Below are 15143 nucleotides of genomic sequence, written 5' to 3'. Positions count from 1 at the left end.
TGCTGTTAGTAAATACCGGACCAATTATCGCTAACGAGGGCCTAATTGGAACCAGATGAACATTTATTGAATTTGTCAGAGAAAGGTAGAGGGGAGATAGCTAATGAAGTGCAGCCGCAGCGCCGGGCCGGGCTGCCAGGCGCTGAGCGAAGGCTTCTTTCACCTGGCAGTGCCACAATGTTTTCCCATGTTTGTGGTTTTATACTCATTTAATGCTGCAGAGGAAAAAACATAGAAGTAATTCAAAGGAGAGAGGAGGCTCTGTCATAATAAGGCCGGAGCTAAAGCAGTGTGGAGAGGAGCAGATTCCTTCCAAATACTTTGTGAACCCTGAAATCTGAAACATTTAAAGTCTTCACGCGAGCCGCAGAGCTGAAGTCCCCTCTGTCCTCGCTCTGATTATATGTTTGGATGCATCACACACTGTGGTGGCTGTCAGGCTCTCCCTCTCTCTCCCTCTCTCTCCCTCTCTCTCCCTCTCTCTCACACACACAGTCAATTATGTTCAGCTGTTGTTGGTTATGTAACATGTGAAATAAAAGCAGTGACATGACTATAAAGTTTATAGAGAAGATGTAATTACCCTGCATCCTCTGAAGTGTTAGTCACATATATATATCAGCACATACACTGATAATTAAAAGAACCATAATCAGAACATTTAAACATCAGTTTTCAGTACTCTGCTTCATACTTTGAACATATTTTAAATTCACACTAAACCAAATGACACGTTTGCTGCAGCACCACTCACATTCAAGCCTCTTTTAGCTTTTAATTTGACTAAACTAAAAATATGATATGAAACGTTAGCGTAGCTGTTCAGCAGCAAGGCAGACTGTGGTTTAGCTACGAACATGTCTGCATTCCACACATGCACAGTTGTCTGCTCGACTGTAGGTGACACACTTTCTTCTTTTCTGGTCACTTATCAGACATGTTTTGTTTTTATACACGCTGTTGATTTTTTGTCATATAGAGGCAGCTAGAGCCTCACAGACACAAAAACATCCATCTGCAGAGTTTCACATGTACACATTCACACTGAGATGTAGCCATGGCCAGTGGATTATCACTCCACTCCAGCAGGTGGCAGTATTCTGCATGTATCTGTTGAAAAGGGAGACAGGAAGTGTTCCTTGTTGGTCCTCTAACATTGAAACATGTATGTGGTGGAACATTTCTTTGGTTTGTCCAGACAATCCTCAGTAAGAGAGCACATTTAAATTCTTTACAGGTCACAGAGAGATTTTATACACTAGAATGAAGCCAAGAACACCCCCCCACAAACACCCACACACACACACAGACACACACACACACACACACACACACACACACACAGACACATGAACACAACCCAGAGAAGAAGTCCTACTCACACTCAGATATGACCTCTGCCCTGATTCGCTCCTCTTCATCCTCCTCTTCCTTCTCCCTCCATCACGTCATTCATTCCTCCTTTTAACCCCGTCCCCCCCCCCCCCCACCTCCAGCCTCCACCCGGCCGCCCTGCTTCTTTGTCTCATTATCCAGTCGCTTCTCATCCTGCCAACTGATGGTTCAGTGCAGCGAGGGCCTCGGGCTCCGCTCCCTGTCCCTTTGATTTCCATCCACAGACAACAAAAAGGAGGGCACACATCCAGAGTATACAGTACACACACACACACACACACACACACAATCCAATGCAACACTGGTACACACAGACTGTACAGTGTATAAGTCTGTCCATGCATGCACTCACTGGGCACAAACTGTCCACGGACATCCATCGCAGACACAGCTCTGTGTTTCTGTGTGTGTCTGTGTGTGTCTGTGTGTGGCTGTGTGTCTGTGTGTGTGTGTCTGTGTGTGTCTGTGAGTGTCTGTGTGTGTGGAGCCACTGTTGGACTGAAGCCTCAATACCTCAAAACCTTAAATTCTTCAGGAATAAAGGGAAACAGTCCAGCAGCTAATTAGCAGCCATGTGTTTCCACCATTACAGGCCCACAGTGGATACACACTCAGCACATAAACGAACACACACACACCGGGGTTGTAACGTACCTGTAGCAGTGTGTGTCTGTGTAGGACACAAGCCAACAGCTGACGTGTTTGCAGCGCTGCAGTGTGTTTTCTCTGACTATCATGTACAACCAGCAGCAGTTTTTAAGGGAATTCAAAGGTGTTCATTTATCCATGTGCCCTCCTGTGGCCAAGTGAAGAACTGCATGTAGTTTGTTGCTCAATACATCATTTGTTCCTAAACTGTCATAACATCTTGACGATGTAACAGAAAACAAAAGTAAAGCTGTGAGGATTATTTTGATCAGACAGGTCGTCTTTAGAAAGGGACTAAAACACTCAGCTGATTGGATGAACCATCCGTCAGTCATTAACTTGAACCAATCAGATGAAAAGAAAACACAACAGGCCATTCTTTGATGCTAGCGTGTAGCAGTTAGCATGTCTGTAGAGGATTGTCTGTGTAAATCTAAACATGAGCAGAACAGTCAATCAGACTAACTGTGATCAGAGCAGCGTGTGGCTCTGTGTGTGTCATGATCATATATATATAGTGCTTTGAGAGTCTGCAGCAGGTGATGCTGTGAGTGCAGCAGCAGTAAGGAGGCGTTTAAAGTATCTTCATTTGTCAGTGTTCTCTACAAGGATCAAAATCCTGACCCTCACAGTGCTCAGCAGGTTGTTTCTCTCTGACTCAGGCCCCGTTCACACTGGAGAAAGTCATTCCAGCTAGACTAGGATTGAACCCAGACAGCCTTTAAGCTGGATGCGTTCACACCTATTTCAAATCTGGCTAGCACACACTTGTGTCCGCACTCAATCCGGCTTCATCCAGCGTGTTTGCGGTCCTCCAAACCACTAGGTGGCGCCTTGTAATATACAGAGTCCGTTCAGGCTGCAGTAGGACCGTGTGTGCACATGCGTCGTGCGGTTTTTTGTCCCGTGTGCTAGCCACGATCCACCTCTCGTAGGTGGATCTAGCCGGACTGAAATCTAACTGGATACAGTCGGATTCGAGGTGTTCACACTCGAATCCGACTCGAAACATCTGGATGCATCTGGATGCGGCCCGAATCCCGCTTTAGCCAGATTTATTTCCCCAGTGTGAACGGGGTATTAGAGCCAGAATGTGCACAGTGGAGGTCAAAAGGTGAAGCCACTTCGTAGCTCAACTGCTCCAGTTAAAAAGTGACTTTATTACCTTTAAAAAAGTCATAAACCATCTGTGGTAAATGTTATTTGAGGTGTGGCCGTGCACTAACATGGAGGAGGTGGTAGTCTGGTGATCCAGGTGTTTTGGCTTCACTTTGGGGGAGCCGTCAGGCCATCAATGGTCCTGACCTAAACACTGAGTGAGGAGATTCAGAGCTTTTGACGCCGGCCTCTGCTCTGTAACATCGCCCCCTCTTGGACACAATAAGCACTGTATTAGTCCCAGGAGAAGGACACAGCATGCGGCACTGTGAGCTGTGCGGCTGCCTCCTGTTGCTGTTTCAGTGTGTGTCTTCATAAAGCCGGGGCTCACACACATCCTGAAGTCGTCCTCTGGTCGTCAGCTGCGCTTCATTCACAAAGTGCCGGCAGCACTTCCTCTGCTTTCTATTTGGGGAAGAAACTAAAAAAAAAAAGCAGAACCACTAACTTTGTTCTGAAGGCCTGTGTTTGTTTTCTCAGATCTGTCTGCTCTCTCTCGGCCCATACGGCCAAAATGAATCCAAGCGGAGAGCCTGAAATTCAGGAGAGATTGAATTACACTACTTCCCAGAGACAAAAGTGGCCTATACGGAGGGTCGGCCATGACAGTTGGCAGTTGGTTCGTTTTGGGGAGAACCTGATACCATAATTTAGATCTGCCATAAACACAGAGAAATGAGGTGCAGGCCTGCGCTCCCTCTGAAACACTACCATGGGAAAAACGGGGCAGTTTGGCTGCAAACACTGCGACTGTAACATGAAATGCACGTTCTTATGATCACATGTAATGTGTTTATCATTGCTTACACAAACCGATGGAAGGTATTCGCCCGGCCTTGCCGTGCCGCCTGCATGCGTCCTGGGAGCAGGTATGAGTTTCTGCTGCTCTGTTTAGACGTGCCGTCTCTCTCCGGGTTCCCCGTTGTCTCTCTGCGCCGGTCTGAAGACGAATGAATCGTCATAATCATTGTTTTCGACTGTTTGTTCGTTACACAGCGAGTGTTGACGTCTCCTGATTAGCTCTGGCACCGCCGCAGAGCCACAGGAGGTTTGTGGGGAGATTAGCTTAGCGAGATGGTTTCCTGTCAGATCTGCAGTGTTTCCAGTGCGAGCGCCAACAGTCAGCAAACACATGCAGCGTCTGAGAGATGTTTGACGGATGCAGCTTCTCTGCCAGTTCTGAAGAACAAAAACCCGTCAGGAAGCCAACACCAAGGCCAGAGCCTGCACTGCTGCTGACATTATGGTCACAGTGATTGTTTTCTTAATGTGCAGGTGTCAAGGATGCTGTGGACTACAGGAGGAACCATCCACCCACAAACATTTCTGAAGATTGTAGCCTCCTTTTTGCTTTTGAAATTACAGGATTTGATTGGATTTTGTTCCCAGCTGCAGCTTGGCTCCGCCTTCTTATGAGGAGGATGATGGGTATTGTAGTTTTTAGATCTTTGCACACAAAGTGATGATTTCTTTTAAAAAACACGCACCTCTTCGCACTTTTATGGATAAGACAGTGGACCGATAAACTCTGCCGCTGTATCAGGCTCACAGGAGGTGGTCTGATGCTGTCTGAGTCTTTTGTTGTTCTCTCCCCTCTCCTTACATCCCATGGTAGATCCTCCCAGGCTCCTCCCCGCACTGCAGACGACTGGCTGTTTGAATCATGCAGAGGGAGGAGGATGTCAGAACACGTACAAACTGACTGTCTGAAGTCGTCGAGAAGTCTGTGAGAGACTGACGGCGCTCTCTTTGTTCTGTGTTTTGATGGGTTGTGTGGATCATTGAAGCTGCTGCTGACGTTCAAGGGTGAACAAACCCTTTGATCTGATGTGTGTTTCATCGTTACACAGTTTCTCTCATTTTATTCAGAGGCTGCAGATCCAAGGATCAGTAAAGAAAACCCTGGTGAAACTGGAACTGCAGTCACTGTGTGTGTGTGTTTGACTATATAGGACTAATATAATATAAAACAACATAATACAGTTGAATTGAACATTATGAAGCAATCACCAGATCAATCATAGCTAGCTGGCTAGCAGCGCACACACAGAGATCAGTTGTTAGCCACATTAGCTGTGTTTCATTGTATGAAATATATATTCCACACAGATGGCATCAACACACACATTAGCATCATCAGAGAGGATTTTTTACACATGGAACATTTAAAGGGTTAAAAATATCTTGATTAGTCGTTTGAACAGACGCTCTCCGTGCTTGCTTTCATAAGCTCCTGTAGTTTTGACAGCCTCCGGTGCTGTGCTGGAGTCTGGGAGCTGTTGGGCTCCTGAGCCACTAATGGATGAACCATGAATATTGCAGCACTGAGATGTGGATCAGGTTTACAGACTCGGGCCTCAGCTGGACACTCACTGCCCCCCTCTGCTGATCTCAGCTCCACTTTAGCCCCTAACCCCCGCCCCCTCTGTGGTACTTTTATCTTTCGGTCGATTCTCCGGATGAGGTAACTTCCTGTCTGGCAGGCTCACGGTGCTCACACCTCTGAGTGGAGGCGGGATGGAGGCTGCACTGTACCCGAGTCAGATCTGCATCCAGAAAAAGCTGTTTGTTGGCTCAGATTTCAGATTTTTACACACATGAAGGCGAAAAGTCAGCATGTCTGCAGGCGGAGTAACGTAGACACACACCTCTCCAACTCACCGCAGACACACTGCATGCATATGAAGACACACAATAGCCCTGAAGGAATCCCGACGCTGACATCCAGGTCCCACTGACCCGCTGTGTTGACAAGGTTTCCTCTCTGGCAGCGGCGTCGACCTCGTCATCAGCAGGCAGCTGTGTTTCAGGCTCCAGGCCTGCCTGCATCCAGGCCCTGCTCCCCCCGCTCGCCTGCCTCCCACTCTGGGAGTATCAAGCTGCATCATCAGCCGGAGCTCGGAGCCGCAGTCTCCGGGCCATCCGTCACAGCCGGAGCTCACTTCCGGGGGTCAGGTGTCTCAGACGGCCCCGGTCAGGAGGGGAGGTGGGAGGCCACGCTGGAACATCTGATCCTGATCCGACGAATGCGCTCCCGCTGACCCGGAGTCAGTTCCAGCCTTTTAAAGTCACTGTTCCTGTAAAACCGGACCTGTCCGATGTGGGTTCCACCTGGCAGAGTCTGATCTTTGAGAAGGAGCTCTGTGTGATATAAAACCCTGGGTTAGTAAGGATGGATGGGCCCTCTCGTTGATCAGCCCCTGAAGGCCTTTCAGGGACTAATGACCCGCCTGCCCTGTATTAGATCCAGTATTTATGACTCCCTGCTCTCCACAGGCTATGACATCAGCTGTGGTTTGAACTGAAATAGGCTGTTAACTCTCCACAAACCCGATGGTAGCTGCAACCTTTCAGCCTCTGTCTGGACAGCAACAGTTTCCACAGCAGGGCTGAAGAAGGCCAAACCCAGGCCTTAAAAACAGCTTCTGTGTCTAAGAAGCAGCTGATCTGGGTCCAAGGTCCCCCTTTAGGAGGGGACATCAGATTTACCTACTAAAATATGTCTCGTATTGTTCAGATAAAGACTTTAAACTGATCCCAGTGGCTCCACATGAGGACGCTGGTTCCTGGTATAAAGAAGTGTCGGCTCTGTTTGTTAGAGGCTGCTGTGTGAGGTGTAGGTGAAGGTGCAGGGGACAGCTGTGGGAGCGGCGGTCTGGATGTTGCGAGCTGCGGCCGCCTCCCAGAACGTAGTTAACTTCATTATGTGGAGGAGGCGGTAAAAAGTCTGATTCAAAGCAGAAAGGCTGTGCTTGCTGTGAGTAACGTGGCAACAGAGGGAAACAGCGACATGCATCCTGAACCCTCGTGTGTGAGTCCTGCCACAGAGCTTCACGGAGATGAAATAGGGCTTCACTTGTTATTTATGTCCGCTGCTTCCTCCCAAACAGCCTTTAATGTGATTTCATTCAGAGCTCCGTGTCAGCTGAGATGATTTGCCGGCGGGCTTCAGTTTCATACAAATGACGAGCGCTTTTGATCCTGTGTTATAAAGCGGGGTTGGCCGAGGCGCCTGCTTGTCCCCGCTGTGGAGAAGAAGAAGAAGAAGAAGAAGAAGAGGTGAAGGCTTCTCTCTCAGCGTCTGGACTCAGTGTGTGCAGTTAAAGACTCAGATCCTGTTTTACTTCATGCCTCTTGTTCTCTTGGCATCATTAAAGCAAAACAATGGTGCTCAGAGTAAATAGCCATGGAAACAGAGAGAGGGCTGCAGCTGAACACGGAGGCCAGCCAGCGTTCGCTGTGTTCACTGCCCCGAGTGAAGCTGTGGCCGCAGGCTGCGTGCAGCAGCCTCCTGACCTCATCCTGACGCTTTACAGCGTGTACACCAGGTTTAATCAATAAGCTCCAACTCTTAGTGTCTGTCTGCCTGTTTTATTTTAAAGTTTGCAGATGAGGAAAAGCCATCGATCTGCCCCCCCCCCAGCTCTGATGGGAGGCTGGCACCGAGCTCGCACCACCTCCTTCACACCATCTGGGAGTGATTGTGTCCAAAGCACAGAGCGAGTGAGCGGAGGGAGATGAGGCCTGCAGTCAGACCTCCTCCTCTAATGTGTCCTGTCTCTAACAGTGTGTTTAAAAGCCTCCTCAGACGGATCTCTCGGCCTTTTTGAAGTTCTGTTAAACCCGCCCATTAGCTCAGATTTATGTTGTTATCTCGGTGGTTCTTCAGGACCTGTTGATTTTGCAGTGATAACTCTCTGCTGACGGACACGTTGATGCTGCCAGTGGATGTAAAATATGTCATCTTTGAATCAGGTTTATTTAAGTTGACTTAATAAGATATTTTTCTTATTTCTGTCCTGGATGAAGAAATGATTGGGTCGAGTTCCGGTGGAGATTTATTTGCAGTATTTTAAACAGCAATATAAACTATTTATGTGACATGTGCAGCACGATAACAAAGAACCTTCGGTTTGTCTGGATCCACTTAATGTAATCAGTGTAACGGTACAGGTTTTATGCATATGATGATCTTCCAGTACAGATGCTGTTTGTTCCTTGTGTAGAATGAAAACCCAATAAGTTCAGCTGCCAAACAATCCCAAACTGTTTGGAGGAGGTAATCGAGCGTGAGCACCACCGAGGGGTTTGTCCTCATAACCTGCAACACATATCAGCGAAACCTCCGCCCATCGGCAACAAACGTCTCTGAACACACCGAGCAGCAACCTCTGAGAAACGGCGAGCTGCAGTTCCTCCAGTGTCCACTAGAGGCCGGGTCCACGAGTGATATGTAGACCTTGTCATGTTAACGTGTCCAACAGGTTTACAGAAACTCTTCTAGTCTCTGTTGATCAGGACAGTGGACAGAGGAACAGCTCCACCCATGCCCCCCCCGTCTGTCTGTTAAAGCCGGTTTACACTGAGCAGACGGAAGACGACCATCGCTGGACAATCGTGGAGATATCTGTGCTCGTGGCTCTGAACCGGTGGTCTTATTTGCACTGAGGCAGGTTCCACGATGGTCGTTGTCAGCGTCTTTTGACCAAAGACAACCTGAGATAAAATTGTAGCGGTGTCAGCAATTTAGGATGATGTCACACAGTGTGCGACCTGTCACTCCGCCTCCTCCTCCTCCTCGCATGTTGACGTACATCCTAACCTGTGATCGCCTGTGATTCAGTGAATGGTCATCGTACAATGTGCACGCAACTCGACGTCGTACCAAAGTTTATTACATTCACAACGCATCGTGTGTCATGGATAAAAAAGACTAAAAAAAATTAAGATGATGAATGAATGAAACATTTGTCTGGTGAAGAAGGCAGCTGATATCATACATATATATATATATATATATATATATATATATATATATATATATATGTATATATATATGTATATGTATATATATGTATGTATGATTTCATATTAAATCCACATGTTAATCTGCATTAAATACACGGTAATCTCACATCCAGTCTGACTCTCGGTCCTGGTTCTGGTTCCCTTCCCCTCCCTCCCTCTCTCTCTCTCTCTCCCTCTCTCCCTCCCTCTCTCTCTCTCCCCCTCGCCCTCTCTCTCCCTCTCTCCTCTCCCTCTCTCTCTCTCTCTCTCTCTCTCCTCCTCTCTCCTCTCCTCTCTCTCATCCCTCTCTCCCTCTCATCTCTCTCTCTCCTCCCTCCTCTCTCTCTCCTCCCTCCCTCGCCTCGTCTCCCTCTCTCTCCCTCCTCTCCCTCTCTCTCTCTCCTTCTCTCTCTCCCTCCCTCCCTCTCTCTCTCTCTCTCTCCTCCCTCCCTCTCTCCCTCTCCTCTCTCTCTCCTCTCCTCTCTCCCTCCCCTCTCTCTCTCTCTCCCTCTCTCCCCTCTCTCTCTCTCTCTCTCCTCTCCCTCTCTCTCCCTCTCCCCCCTCCTCTCTCCTCTCTCTCTCTCTCTCTCCTCTCCCTCTCTCTCTCTCTCTCTCTCTCTCTTCCCTCTCTCTCTCTCTCTCTGCCTCTCTCCCTCTCTCCTCTCTCCCTCCCTCTCTCTCTCTCTCCTCTGCCTCTCTCCCTCCCTCTCTCTCTCTCCCTCTCTCTCTCTCTCTCTCCCTCTCTCCTCCCTCTCTCTCTCTCCCTCCCTCTCTCTCTCTCTCCCTCTCTCTCCCCCCCCTCCCTCTCTTCCCCCATCTTTAAATTTCCTGCTTGATGAATTTTCCTCATAAAGAGCTCCGTCCTCTCAGCCTAACCGTTCTGTACATCATTATGAGCCCTGTGGTGCGATGATCACTGGAAAATGTATTTTACAGCCTGTTAAAATCTTGGTGATGTGTTTTGAGAACAGTAGCACGTGCCCCCCCCCCTTCATCTATTTTAGGGTAAAGTGTCATATAATCTGTTGCAGTTATGTTATTATGAACGTTTGCAGTGAACCTCAATTATATGCTTTCAGTGTGTGTGGTCAGAATTAACGTGACTCACTCGCTCTGCTTTTAGCTCATCATAACAGCACAGTGACCCCTGAAGGCTGCAGCAGAAACTGCCACAGCCGTTTACCGTCACACATCAGCGCCCTCCAGCTGACCTGCACAGACACACAACATGTTGGACTGCTGGTCATCTTAGGCGTTATATGTTTGTATAATTTCCTGTTGTGGCGCCCCCCGCTGGTCCTATGAATACAGTGAAGGGTTAACTTCATTCGTTCATTCGTTCATAGCGAGGCCTGTCACGGTGGTTGTTGGAGTTAGGAGGTGTTCGCCTGGGCCTCTCGCGCCCTCTTGTGGTGGTGTGAAATGTGCTGCTGGTCTGGGTGGGGCCGCAGTGTGTGAGGAAGTTTCCTTTGTTGAAGCTGTAATTAAAGAGCCACACCTGATTGTATTCAGGTTCCACCGCCCGAGCTGAGCAAACTTTTTTAACGAGTCAGAAGTTTCAGCTGCAGGTTTTCTCCGTGATGACCGAGTGGAGTTAATAATAATAAAAATGAAAGCCTGTGGAGATGCAGTGAAGTTTAATCCTCACACAGCTGTTTACATGAGATTATTCTTCTGTCCATGTAATGTGAAATACCAGATGAAAACTGACTTAATGTGCACAAATGAAACGCAGCTGTGTGTTTATCTGTGTGCATTAAAACAGCCTGGAGGTGAGCACTGCACTGCCTCTGATTATGAAACACCCAGATTTATTCTGCTCAGATTAAACAGCTGAAGGAGCGGTGTGGTTGGTGGGTGGGTGCAGAGCTGGACCCGGCTCGGTCTGCAGGTGTGATCTGGTTTCTCTGCAGCGTTTCCAGCCTCTTGTCTCCCTCCTTTTGATTTTAATTAGCTCCTGGGGATATTTTTAGTGGCTCTCCTGACGATTTAATTAGGTTTACAAATTATAATATTTTAACCGCCATGTCTGCTGCGGACCGTGGCAGCATAATAAACACAATCAGACATTCCCCCTGCAGAATCGCATTAGGGGCTTGGCACTGCCAGAGAGCGGGGCTGGAAAATGTCGAGCGAGCTGGCATCAAGGAGCTCCTGTTACCGGCAGAGAGGGGAAAACTCCCAGCGCTCTGCCAATCCAGAGCACACACTCACACACACACACACTCACACACACACACACTCACATGCAAAGTCCCAATTATGCTGCGCTGGACACAGGGAATAAGCAGCGGGGGGGTTGTCCCATCCATGGCAACAAAACAGAGGACGGCGAGGACTATCTGAGCCTCCTCCACGTCTCTCAGTACTTTCTGATTGTAATAACTAATATTAGGACACAGTGGGGTGGACGTTATGAGTCTGGATAACCGTTCCGTAGCTCCTTCTTCTTCTCTTGTTCTGGATTAAGGAGCTGCTGGAAAAGTCCTGCAGAATGAGGATGATTTCATTTCACGGGCACGTCGTTCCTCTCGGTGTGACCTCTGCATGAGCCGCCGCGGCACCGTTCTCCTCCAGCTTTCTCTGTGTGTGTGTGTATGTAGGTCATTGATCACCTCTTATTGTATTTGTCCCACAGCTGATGACAACCCATAAAGCTTTAATAGTCGATTTTTTTTTTGGAAACATTTTTGTGGTTGTGTGTTTTTAAAATGAGAAAACCACAAAGTGTTTTCATCAGCAATATCTCTCTCTCTCTATGATTATTGGCTATTGACAGATGGCTGTGGGCGCTGTGTGAAGTGTGTCGGTCCTTCGTGGTGTTTCTGCTGCTGAAATGGTCGTCGGTCCCCATAAAGCTACAAACACACTGTCAGTTAGACAGAACCAGGGAAGACAGAGAGGCCGTGTGGAGCTGTCAGAGCTCTCCCACCTGCTCAGCACTGTGTGCTCATTGGTCAGTGCTCCTCTGTGCAGACAGGACTCAGACATGTCTGTGTGCAGAATAACAATCAATCAAGTGTATTGATACGTCTTCTGTTATGAGCAATAATACAGATCTGTTACCAGAAATGACATCACAGCTTTACTGAGAGTGACCTCTATAAGAAGCAGATGTTTGATTTCCACACACACACACACACACACACACACACACACACACACACCTGAGGGTTTCCTGATGCCTCCAGTAAGAGTTTAGTTCGGACTATCTGCACATATTTCCTCTGATGTATGTGCAGAAGTGGGAGTGCGACATGTGTGTTGCTGGTGTGTGCAGTCTAATCTCAGTGTGTGTGTGTGTGTGTGTGTGTGTGTATGTGTGTGGGTGTGTGTGTGTGTGTGTGTGTGTGTGTGTGTGTGTTGCGGCATGTGTGATCAGAGTTGCATTCTTCAGTGACAGCTGCAGACCTACAGCTTCTTTAAATAGCAGCAGAGACCTGTGGATGCTCTGGTGGAGTGCTAGCGCCTCCCTGTGGTCACAGGGTTGCTGATGGTGGCAGAGCTTTGGTAACTGACGGGTGATCTTTAGTCATTTGTATGTATCTAGATTATAAACGTAGAAATTCTATTATATGTACATGTTAACCTTTTATTAATAATAAAACCAAATAGTTTTTCCTATCCTGATTCATACATGCAGTGTTTTTTTTAGTGGAGGTTTATGAGCATGTTTTTATTTCTCCATCCAGTTTTTGTTGTTGTTTATTTACTTTTACCGTGGTAACAACCTGACCTGCAGGTTTTAACATGTGCTATAGTCACATGAACACAGGAGGACACAGCAACAACCACGGCTGCTGTTATGCTGATGTTTTGTGTAGTTTTAAGCACCTAACATCTGATCTTTGGTTTTATTTGGTGAGCACTGCTCAGCTGGATGTAGGTGGTGGATGTGACGGACTGATTGTCCTTGTCCGTGTCGTCCTTCATTTAAACTCTGTCAGTGCTCTGAGGTTCTCAGTAGAAGGCGGTGAAGGCGGTGCACGTCCAGCTGAGGTGGTTCATCAGCTGAGAGTGTGGATGAAGGTCACTTATTTCATGTTTAACACACACACACACACACACACACACACACACACACACACACACACACACAGTGTGTGAATGTCCCACAGTAGCTTTGCACTTGTATTTATCACCACACACACACACACTCTGGTCTCAGATTCTTGGCATGACTTCCTTGTGGTAAAAAAAGCCCCCCCCCCCCCCCCCACTCCCTGCTCCCATAATCCCCTCCTGCCGGCCGCGTCCCTCCCTGAGAGCAGCTCCCGTCCAGTTTGTGTTGATGTGTGACAGCAGCAGAGAGCAGATTGTAGCCGTTAGCTCCTGCTTCTCTTCAGCCCTGTCGTTTCACGTACTATGCCGAGCTAAATGGGGGGCTGCAGAGCCCCCTGCCAAAGAGACGCCTGCTGTCATGTCTAACTCTGGTTTCCGTGGTTACCGCACTATCTCGCAGCACCTGAACGACCTGAAGAAGGAGAACTTCAGCCTGAAGCTGCGGATCTACTTCCTGGAGGAGAAGATCCAGCAGAAGTTTGAGGAGAGCAGCGATGACGTGCACAGGAGGGTGAGTGTGTGTGTCTCTGTGTTTGACAGGCAGCCGTTCTGACAGCAGGTCTCCGGACGCTCTGCGCTTCATTCAAACTGACAGCTCTGCCTGTGAGGCTGCAGGTGTGTCTGCTGTCAGAGGGAAATCACAGCTTTATGAGCTCTCAGCCAGAGGAGGGAGGTTACTCAACTATTTCATGATGTCGCACATGTTTATATCTCGAAACTTTCATTTAATCAACATTTCCCCTCAGATTTATTGACCCACAACAGCACACGTTGCAGTTACACATCATGCACCTGTAACAACCTGTCAAACATACACTAGACCCACAGTAAACGGACACCATGTGCAGCCTGTGTAATCTGAGCACTGCAGTCTGCTGGATCTGCAGCCGATGGTTGTTTACTTCATCCATTCATTGTCCGTAAATAATGAGGCAATATTTTCTGACGTTTGATGGACACACCAGTGCATATGTCCTGGAAACAGTCCAGACGTCCATTCATTGATCATTGCTGCAGCTTCAGAGCAGATGAGGAGGATTCAGATGATCGCTGTGTGTGTGTCTGCACATAAAAGCTAAAAGAAGTGATCTTCACACTTCGCTGTGGAAGAACTTGTCTCTGCCCTCAAGCTCACCTGACCTCTGACCTCATCACCCTTCATCAGACTTCATAAATACTCAATGGGCTGGACAGGAAGCAGGAACATGGAGGCACGCAGGCACAGATGGAGGCTCTGAGCTGTGCTCAGATATTTCCTTTATGTTTGATGCTGGTGTATATGTTCTGATAATATGTGTAGTTTGTAGGTAAGAGAGTGCTTCAAAGGTCGGGTAGGAGGTTTCACTCTGATGCTCTTTCTGTTAAATCAGTGTAACTTCTCTTTACAATCCGATAGCAACCGATTAGTTCGGCAGTTTCTCATTAAAACGAAGAATATGAATCATCTGAAGCTATAAAACATAAAAACATCATCAGTCCTCCGGGTGGACCCTGTAGGAGTATTGGCTGGTTGTCACTCTCTTCCTGCTCTGTGCACCAGAGAGGTACGTGCATGATGGCCGAAGTCACAGACCGCAGCTCGTCTTCAGGTGATTGGAGGCGTGGCTTCAGGGTGAGCTCTGAGAGAAAGGGGCGTGTGTTTACTTTGAAATCTGGCTGACTCTCACTGAGTTTTAAAACCTCCTGCCCTACCTTTAATTTAATTTAGACTCTTGTAGGCCTATAAAGGAACAGTTCACCAAAAATGACAGCTAATCAAGTGGAACTCATGACCCTCTGCAGGCAGTGTGCCTGAACAGCATGGTGCAGCCATCAGTGTTTACAGTGGCTCAGTAATTTGCATCCTTCCATCACACCTTCATATAAATGGAAGCTCAACAACATTTTCTTTCAAAAGGAAACTCCACAAATACTGAGTTTGTGGCTGAGCTGGTGAAGCGCTGCAGCTTCTCCTCCATCAGTGAGTGAGAGAACAGGAAATATTCTGCGCTCCACCCAGGGCTCCACACAGGGCTCCACACAGGGCTCCACACAGGGCTACCATCTCAGCTACAGCTGCCCAAAAATGGCCAAGTGTTTGAAGCAGCAGGCGG

At 48.0% G+C, this 15143-nt stretch overlaps 1 protein-coding gene across 8 annotated transcripts in view; it reads left to right on the top strand.

The window, feature by feature from the left end:
* Window positions 1-15143, top strand: part of pde4dip (phosphodiesterase 4D interacting protein) — a 66718-nt gene that overhangs the window by 20422 nt on the left and 31153 nt on the right. For 5 of the 8 annotated variants that reach the window (XM_028402993.1, XM_028402992.1, XM_028402990.1 and 2 more), the window contains one exon: window positions 13451-13561. In XM_028402993.1, coding sequence (XP_028258794.1) covers window positions 13451-13561 — 111 coding nt within the window. Of the gene's footprint in view, window positions 1-13262; window positions 13562-15143 lie in introns of those variants that run through there. The other 3 variants (XM_028402995.1, XM_028402996.1, XM_028402989.1) reach the window with 1 other exon arrangement.

Source organism: Parambassis ranga, chromosome 4, assembly GCF_900634625.1.
Source record: "Parambassis ranga chromosome 4, fParRan2.1, whole genome shotgun sequence".
Taxonomy (NCBI): Eukaryota; Metazoa; Chordata; class Actinopteri; family Ambassidae; genus Parambassis; species Parambassis ranga.
Note: the sequence above shows the minus strand (reverse complement) of the source record. Positions and strands in the feature narration are given on the sequence as shown.